This window comes from Procambarus clarkii, chromosome 32 (genome assembly GCF_040958095.1).
Source record: "Procambarus clarkii isolate CNS0578487 chromosome 32, FALCON_Pclarkii_2.0, whole genome shotgun sequence".
Taxonomy (NCBI): Eukaryota; Metazoa; Arthropoda; class Malacostraca; order Decapoda; family Cambaridae; genus Procambarus; species Procambarus clarkii.
This window is the reverse complement of record NC_091181.1, coordinates 28206577-28215904: the sequence shown is the minus strand read 5'-3', so window position 1 is coordinate 28215904 and position 9328 is coordinate 28206577. Positions and strand designations below refer to the sequence as shown.

The window sequence follows — 9328 nt, the reverse complement described above, 5'->3', positions numbered from 1 at the left end:
GATACGACTCGTCAATACGAGTGCCTTGTGCACTGGTAATGCACTTGCAACAGACTTGAGATTTAAATGGTAAGTTTTTTTCCATCTTTTGGGCCCCTTACCTGTCGATGACTCTTGATTTAGTCCAACAGTTCAACCACCTACGAACCATTTTGATGAAAGGGAGTAGAAGAAAAAACAGGAGTACACTTACCCGACCAGTTGGGCTGGACGGTAGAGCGACGGTCTCGCTTCATGCTGGTCGGCGTTCAATCCCCGACCGTTCACAAGTGGTTGGGCACCATTCCTTCCCCACGTCCCATCCCAAATCCTTATCCTGATCCCTTCCAAGTGCTATTCACAGTCTTGATGGCTTGGCTTGGCTTACTAATGACTTGATAATAGCTTGGACGCTTTCAGAAACAAGCAACACTTAGTGGGCCAGCCAGAGGCTTAGGGCCCACGCAGGAAAAAACAAAAAAATCCGAGGATCAACTACCCCGCTGCCCGGTCTCTGACGCGGCCTTGCATACAATTTATACATATTCCCATACACGATCTATGTATACGTGTGATTTACCTCTGGCTAATGAGTGTATAATACACACACACACACACACACACACACACACACACACACACACACACACACACACACACACACACACACACATACACACACACACAGGCCTCGGGGGCCTCGTAGCTTGGTGGATAGCGCGCAGGATTCGTAATTCTGTGGCGCGGGTTCGATTCCCGCACGAGGCAGAAACAAATGGGCAAAGTTTCTTTCACCCTGAATGCCCCTGTTACCTAGCAGTAAATAGGTACCTGGGAGTTAGTCAGCTGTCACGGGCTGCTTCCTGGGGGGTGTGTGTGTGTGTGTGTGGTGTGGAAAAAAAAAATAGCAAACAGTTGATTGACAGTTGAGAGGCGGGCCGAAAGAGCAAAGCTCAACCCCCGTAAAAACACAACTAGTAAACACACACACACACACACACACACACACACACACACACACACACACACACACACACACACACACTCGTAGCTTTATAACGGTTAATGCTTATTTGATTGGTAAGTAGTATGACGCCGGTTAATGACTTTACTGCCATTAACCCGCCTCGCTCATCTCTACACTTTGGTTAATGAATACAATCAATTGGAAATACATTCGTGAATATATACACACGTTTATTAATGAATAAAATCAATCCATTATGCACGAATGCAATCGGGCTAAACACTGGATGGGGGGGGGGGGTAAGGTAAGGCAGTTATCAGGAGAAAGCACCAAACCATTACGAATATATAGCAGGGGGAGGAGTCAAATATAATAGGGGGAAGGGGGGGGTGTAAAACATGATGGTTAGGGGGGGGTTAGGGGGACGAGGGGAGGTGAAAGGTTGATGGGGGGGGGATAGGAGGAGGCATGTTCACCGAGGGAAGAATAGAAGGTGGATAACGAGAAAGAGAAATCAATTCCTTCAACTCCTTTTTTTTTCTCTCTCTCTCTCTCTGTCGTCTCTTCGTCGTTGTAGGGTCGGACGCCTCTCCTGGCAGCTCCACCTTTATCCAACCCCTTTTGTAACCGAACTATTGTCGCTGGATCTGTACCTGACCACCAAATTATCCTCCCCCCCCCTCCTCCTCCCCCCTTAACAAAAAAGTAAATAAAACTCTCCCAATTTTGCTGACAGTTCGTTTGGGGGGATATTTGTGTGTGTGCAATAGTCTAGGTCTTGTACGCATGGGCCTTCTGCTGCGTTGCAAAGTCTGCTTTGACAGCAGTACGATTCCTGTGGCAACACAGCAGGTCAAACGGAATGAAACGGGGTAAAAGGAAGAGAGAGGGAGAGAAGAAGGGAGAGAGGAAGGGAGAGAGAGAGAGAGGGATATCTAATCCTTACATTGTTACAGGGAGAGACCAGGAGTTAGAAGCTGCTTCTCCACTTCTCTCTCTTCGTAGGGGGGGGGAACTTCCTACCTTCGAGACGGACCGCATAGGGGTCATATTCCCCCGGGCTCGACTCCGTTTCTTAGATGTCAAGGCATCGTATTCAATTTAGATTGGCAATATCGTCCGGATAAGCTCCCCTTCAAAAATGTTATCACAGGCAGAAATTGTCAAGTTATTTTCAAATGTCTGGTCTTTCACGGCGCGCGATGGAAGGTTTACAAGTCATTTTCCTTGTCATTTGGCTGCTATTGTCACCCCTTGTCCGAGCTGTCAGCCGCCCGCCGGATTTGGGTAAACAGTTTGAATTGGTATGGTTATGAATTGGTAATGGTATGCAGTGACGGCCCGGTACCGTAGGGAGACCCGGTACCCGGTACCCAGCTGGTGCTGAGGGTGAAGATGGTAGGTGTGGTTCCCCAGGGGGTGCTCCCCAGTGTGTGGTTCCCCAGTGGGTGCTCCCCAGTGTGTGGTTCCCCAGTGGGTGCTCCCCAGTGTGTGGTTCCCCAGTGGGTGCTCCCCAGGGGGTGCTCCCCAGTGGGTGCTCCCCAGGGGGTGCTCCCCAGTGTGGTTCCCCAGTGGGTGCTCCCCAGTGTAGTTCCCCAGTGGATGCTCCCCAGTTTGGTCCCAAGGACCTGACTGCCTACTAACTGGTCCAGAGTGGACTGGCGCTCTCTCGAGGACGTAATGACTTCGGTGTTAAAGGGAAAGAAAGACTGGGAAATATGTTAGCCAGACAGTTATTTCCCCCCGGGGGAATTTAGCCTAATGAGATGCGTCAACACAAGAAATATGACGAAGCGGATTGATGCCGGGGGGGGGGGGATTGGGGGGGGATAGGGGGGGAGAGGAGGAGGGGCTGGCATCAGTCATCAACGATTGGGTTAATGCGACAAGGCTGGCCCAAAAAAAAATAAGCTCTCTTCAAGATCTTGTTAACCATTGGTACTGTAGGGTGTGTAACTGGCCAGTCAGTCTCCACTTACTCCTGATTGGCTACCCACACCTGACTGGCCAGTCACATCTGATGCCGTAAATCTCTCCCGGGCGTTTGCCTCATTGGGCTAAGTGTTGCGCAAACTCGATACAGATGGACTGAAGCGACTGTCGACTGAGGCGCCTTTCAAGCTGTTTGAGGATCGTCTGTTTTATGCTACTACGAACAAAGTATGATTTAGATTTTTTTGTATCTGGATCAGTGTATAATTTTTTATTATCACTACAAGAAAAACATTTTAAATATATATTTTTTTAAATATTTAGGTAGTCTTAGTCGTGAGGGTCAGTATGTGAACCGCGGTACGCTGTTCCCTCTTAAATTCTGGCGCCCCACGACCAGCCTATGTCCGCCCTATACCCCAGACTGTTCCCTCTGCAAAGTTGGGTAAGAGTTAGCCCCAAGCATCTGGTCACCTACCTTGAACAGACGAACAGACATTTTCTCTTTTTAGATATTGATATATCTATACTAAAAGAGAATTTCTGTATGGGTTCGATCCCACTGTCTCGCTCCAAAGTTTTTGTCATAAGATACATATGAATACCGGAAACTGGAAAAGGTTTATTGGCCCTTAGACACAGCTCTTGATTACGTCCACCCGTGTTGTGTTGACATATGTATGTACATGTGCATCTGTGCAGCTGCCCTAGACTATGTGAAGGGTGTACATAGTGTGTGGAGAGAGGTCCCCATCTCGCAGGAGGGTTAGTCATGCAGGGGCCATGTGATCAGTAGCCTGGAGTGGTACACTTGTGTGTGCATTGTGGGGATATCCTCCAGAACACGGGAGGTAATAAAGTAATTACAAAGCTCAGGGTACTTCATGGCGGAGGGTGTCGAGGATCTAATGACTGAACAGTTAATAATGCAGTGTGTGTGTGTGTGTGTGTGTGTGTGTGTGTGTGTGTGTGTGTGTGTGTGTGTGTGTGTGTGTGTGTGTGTGAGTGAGTGAGAGAGCATGACCCAGTGGTCAGTACTGGGAGATCCGTCACCTGTAGTCACCTGCCACAGGTAACGGTATCTAGCCCAACCTGAACCTGGCAACCACGTACCAACGATGGTACCCCTAGCTCCTAGGGGTACCATCGTCGCCGTCAATTTATTTCCTGGTAGCTGGTAGGGCTTCTCCTGCAGCACGGCTGTCGTCCGCAGTGTGAATGTGGCTGTAAATAGGAGCCACGCTTACAAGGCGACAAGGAGAGAGAGAGAGAGAGAGAGAGAGAGAGAGAGGGGGGGGGGAGAGAGAGAGTGAGACAAGTACTACGGAAGGGAGCTCAGAGCGTAGAGGAGAAAATAGAACAAGATTACCTTAAACGGAGGTATTTTGGGACATTCTAGGTCCTCTTGGTGGTATTTTTAGTGCCTCGAGGTATACTCCCTGGCTGGTATACCGAGGTCCTGGCTGGCGTTCTGGGACACCCCACTCCCCCTCCTTCCTCCCCCCTTTTCCCCAGAGAGGTATATTTAGGTATATCCTGTGAGGGACATTTATCTAGTGGGGTAAGATATATTTCCCCAAGATTGTCTAGTCTTGCTATCTTGGGCTGGACGGTAGAGCGACGGTCTCGCTTCATGCAGGTCAGGCGTTCAATCCCCGACCGTCCACAAGTGGTTGGGCACCATTCCTTTCCCCCCGTCCCATCCCAAATCCTTATCCTGATCCCTTCCCAGTGCTATATAGTCGTAATGGCTCGGCGCTTCCCACTGATAGTTCCTTTCCCTAGTTTTGCTATCATCATGTAATATCAACACGCGAGGCTGTCATCTTGCAGACTTCTGCTGGGATTAATTAATTTGTCGTTTGATTAATTAATAATTAATTAGTATCATGTTTATAAGATGAGACTGTGTACTCACCTAGTTGTGCTTGTGCGAGGGTTGAGCTCTGGCTCTTTGGTACCGCCTGTTTTTTGTGATGGATAATCACTGGGAGGGCAGAACTAGGATCGTCCTTGGGTACTAGATGCCCGCATCTTAACCCCCTGCACCATGACGTGACTGTGTCATGGATAGACGAAGCTGTTGTGGTTGGCGTTGTGTGTTCATTCTGTGCAACCCGTTGTAATGTTATTGGTGGTGTGGTTTTGTAACTATGTAGTTGATGGTGCCAATATGTAGTGATGGAGCCCCGGTAGGCTGGCACTCTGGCCTGTACCCCGGTAGGCTGGCACTCTGGCCTGTACCCCGGCACTCTGACCTGTACCCTGGTACTCTGACCTGTACCCCGGTACTCTGACCTGTACCCCGGCACTCTGGCCTGTACCCCGGTACTCTGGCCTGTACCCCGGTAGGCTGGCACTCTGACCTGTACCCCGGCACTCTGACCTGTACCCTGGTACTCTGACCTGTACCCCGGTACTCTGACCTGTACCCCGGTACTCTGGCCTGTACCCCGGTACTCTGGCCTGTACCCCGGTACTCTGGCCTGTACCCCGGTACTCTGACCTGTACCCCGGTACTCTGACCTGTACCCCGGTACTGTGACCTGTACCCCGGTACTCTGACCTGTACCCCGGTACTCCGACCTGTACCCCGGTACTCTGACCTGTACCCCGGTACTCTGACCTGTACCCCGGTACAGATGACGGTACAGCTACCTGTACCGATACAACTGTGTAGGTTGCTAGGTGGTGGTGGTGCCACATCGCCACGTCCGTGAGACCAGTATGGAAGAATGCAGCGCCAGTATGGAGCCAACAGCTAAAGCACATTCACAAAACGCCTAACTATCCTGAGATTTATTGTCAGATGTTCAAGGACTTGAGCTACGAGGAAAGGGTTAAAAGACTCTAAACCAGGCCACACTAGAGGAAAGGCAACAGAGAGGGAGACATGATCACAACGTTGCAGATACCTGTAGGAATTAAGGGGGTGAATAGAGACGTAATGGCCAACAGGTCTGAGACCAAGAACTGTCAAATAGAGATTTAAGGTGAGAAAATGAGAAAGTGACCAAAGGCGACGAAGAGATGGAGAAAGAGAAACAGAATTAGACAAAGAGAAACAAATATTGAAGGGCACACAAAGACCGCAATAGAGAGAAAGAGGGAGAGAGAGAGAGAGAGAGAGAGAGAGAGAGAGCAATAAAAGAACAAGAGAAGAATAGAGTGAGGGAATATAGTGAGGGAATAGAGATGGATGAGGTGGCTGTGTCGCCTATCCATCTGTATTGTGAGGCCTCAACACGCCCCCTCTATTTTACCCGTATTGTGAGGGAGAGGTTGTGATGGGAGGGAGGGAGGTGCGGACTGTGGTGTGTGATGGATAGTGTGTGTGTGTGTGTGTGTGTGTGTGTGTGTGTGTGTGTGTGTGTGTGTGTGTGTGTGTGTGTGTGATGGATAGTGTGTGGGTGTGTGTGTGTGTGTATGTGTGTGTGACCGTGTATGTAACCGTGTATGTGTGCGTGTGTGTGTGTGTATTACTATTTTTATTTACTTATTGTGCCTGCAGAATCGAGCTTTTTAAGCTCTTGAACCCCGCCTTTTTAACCAATCTATTTTCCTCTATTATATCTACTGCATATACTTACACACATCCCCAGGAAGCAGCCCGTAGCAGCTGTCTATTTCCCAGGTGCCTATTTACTACTAGGTGAACACTGCATCAGGGTAAAAGAAACTCTGCCCATTTGTTTCCGCCTCCACCGGGGATCGAACCCGGAACCTCAGGACTACGAATCCAAAGCGCCGTCCACTCAGCCGTCAGCCACCCCCCCCCCTGGTGTATAACAACGTGGAGACCACAACAGCTCCCTGTAACTCCCCAGGTATCTATTTTGCTTTTGGCTAGGTGAACTGGAGCATCAGGCGAATGAAACTCTGCCCATTTATTTCTGTCTTTTCCAGGAATCGAACCCAGATCCGTAGAATGCGAATCCCGAACGCCGTCCGTGAGTTTGAGTTTTTTTTTTCAGTTTGTGAACGTACCCTTTTGTGGTGTATATGGGCAAACAGGGAATATATATATATATAATATATATATATAATATATTATATTTATATATATATTGTATGTATTTTTATAGACCTGTACATGTGTGTGTGTGTTTTTACGAGAGGCATGCATGTATTAAACTATGTATATATCTATAAATTATATATATATATATATATATATATATATATATATATATATATATATATATATATATATATATATATAATTTTTTTTTTTTTGCATGTGAGTGATGAACAGGATTGTATAAATAGAAGTTTTTTTTTTTACTGGGGGAGGAACAAAAAGAGGAAGGAGATTTGATTGACACCTGTGCTCCTGGTGACGCCTGTGCACCTGGTGACGCCTGTGCACCTGGTGACGCCTGTGCACCTGGTGACGCCTGTGCTCCTGGTGACGCCTGTGCTCCTGGTGACGCCTGTGCTCCTGGTGACGCCTGTGCACCTGGTGACGCCTGTGCACCTGGTGACGCCTGTGCTCCTGGTGACGCCTGTGCACCTGGTGACGCCTGTGCACCTGGTGACGCCTGTGCTCCTGGTGACGCCTGTGCACCTGGTGACGCCTGTGCTCCTGGTGACGCCTGTGCTCCTGGTGACGCCTGTGCTCCTGGTGACGCCTGTGCTCCTGGTGACGCCTGTGCTCCTGGTGACGCCTGTGCTCCTGGTGACGCCTGTGCACCTGGTGACGCCTGTGCTCCTGGTGACGCCTGTGCTCCTGGTGACGCCTGTGCACCTGGTGACGCCTGTGCACCTGGTGACGCCTGTGCACCTGGTGACGCCTGTGCACCTGGTGACGCCTGTGCACCTGGTGACGCCTGTGCTCCTGGTGACGCCTGTGCTCCTGGTGACGCCTGTGCACCTGGTGACGCCTGTGCTCCTGGTGACGCCTGTGCACCTGGTGACGCCTGTGCTCCTGGTGACGCCTGTGCTCCTGGTGACGCCTGTGCTCCTGGTGACGCCTGTGCTCCTGGTGACGCCTGTGCTCCTGGTGACGCCTGTGCTCCTGGTGACGCCTGTGCTCCTGGTGACGCCTGTGCTCCTGGTGACGCCTGTGCTCCTGGTGACGCCTGTGCTCCTGGTGACGCCTGTGCTCCTGGTGACGCCTGTGCTCCTGGTGACGCCTGTGCTCCTGGTGACGCCTGTGCTCCTGGTGACGCCTGTGCACCTGGTGACGCCTGTGCACCTGGTGACGCCTGTGCACCTGGTGACGCCTGTGCACCTGGTGACGCCTGTGCACCTGGTGACGCCTGTGCACCTGGTGACGCCTGTGCACCTGGTGACGCCTGTGCACCTGGTGACGCCTGTGCTCCTGGTGACGCCTGTGCTCCTGGTGACGCCTGTGCACCTGGTGACGCCTGTGCACCTGGTGACGCCTGTGCACCTGGTGACGCCTGTGCACCTGGTGACGCCTGTGCACCTGGTGACGCCTGTGCTCCGACACATGTACTGCAATATACGAACACTGATATAAAGTAATTTACGAACTGTTTATGTACTTGATTACAATTCATCCGTCACTGGCACTCACGTCGCTTAGTGCAGAGTGCCGGGGAGTACATATGAACCCCTCTACCCCCCCCCCTCTCTTGTAACATCATAGACGTACGATCCCTCGATTGTTTCAAGCGTAGGCTAGACATATATATGAAGATTGGGTGGATATAAATAGGAGCTGCCTGGTATGGGCCAATAGGCCTGCAGTTATCTTCATTTTTATGTTTATATATATATATATATATATATATATATATATATATATATATATATATATATATATATATATATATATATATATTTTACGGTGCGTCAGATGTCTAATTAACATATGTCCACATATGTTATATATCAGTTTTGCCATTCTGGTTGGAGGAGAGAGCAGAGGCGGTGTTGGGGTCGGGGTTATATCTGTATCAAACTCGCTTTGTACAGGTCTCCAAAGGAATTCGGAGCAGTAAGCCGCTCTGTAAACACGGGCCGGGCCAGCGAGGGGCTCCCTGTTCCACCTCCTGCCTGCTGGCCTGCCTCTCACAATGGCTGCCCAGGTTGGCAGGGCTGGTGTGGTGGGCCCTGTGTACGGGTGGATGTTGTGGGGCTGGCTGCTCTCTCTCTCTCTCTCTCTCTCTCTCTCTCTCTCTCTCTCTCTCTCTCTCTCTCTCTCTCTCTCTCTCTCTCTCTCTGTTACTCTTCAACATTCTCTTATAATATATTTTGTTTTCTCCATATTTTCATTTAGCACTTCCCTCTTCCTCCCCAGTCACTATAGACGCTGAGTCGTTGTGTAGTAGAGAATTTCCAATGTTGGGTTACCGGGGGTTGAGCTCTGGCTCTTTGGTCCCGCCTTTCAACCGTCAATCAACTGGTGTACAGGTTCCTGAGCCTACTGGGCTCTATCATATCTACATTTGAAACTGTGTATGGAGTCAGCCTCCACCACAT

At 50.0% G+C, this 9328-nt stretch overlaps 2 protein-coding genes across 3 annotated transcripts in view; both read left to right on the top strand.

The window, feature by feature from the left end:
* Positions 1 to 9328, top strand: part of LOC123750198 (homeobox protein OTX2) — a 223601-nt gene that overhangs the window by 98876 nt on the left and 115397 nt on the right. The window contains exon 2 of one of the 2 annotated variants that reach the window (XM_069335058.1): positions 6785 to 6828. The exons of the other annotated variant lie outside the window; for it this stretch is intronic. The gene's annotated coding sequence lies outside the window, so the exon portion shown is untranslated. The remainder of the gene's footprint in view (positions 1 to 6784; positions 6829 to 9328) is intronic. 2 annotated transcript variants of the gene reach the window in all.
* LOC138370493 (skin secretory protein xP2-like) lies at positions 1069 to 8368 on the top strand. Its single transcript, XM_069334864.1, has 3 exons — positions 1069 to 1126; positions 3030 to 3106; positions 7172 to 8368. Exons 1-3 carry the CDS (start codon positions 1069 to 1071, stop codon positions 8366 to 8368), a joined length of 1332 nt encoding a protein of 443 aa, XP_069190965.1.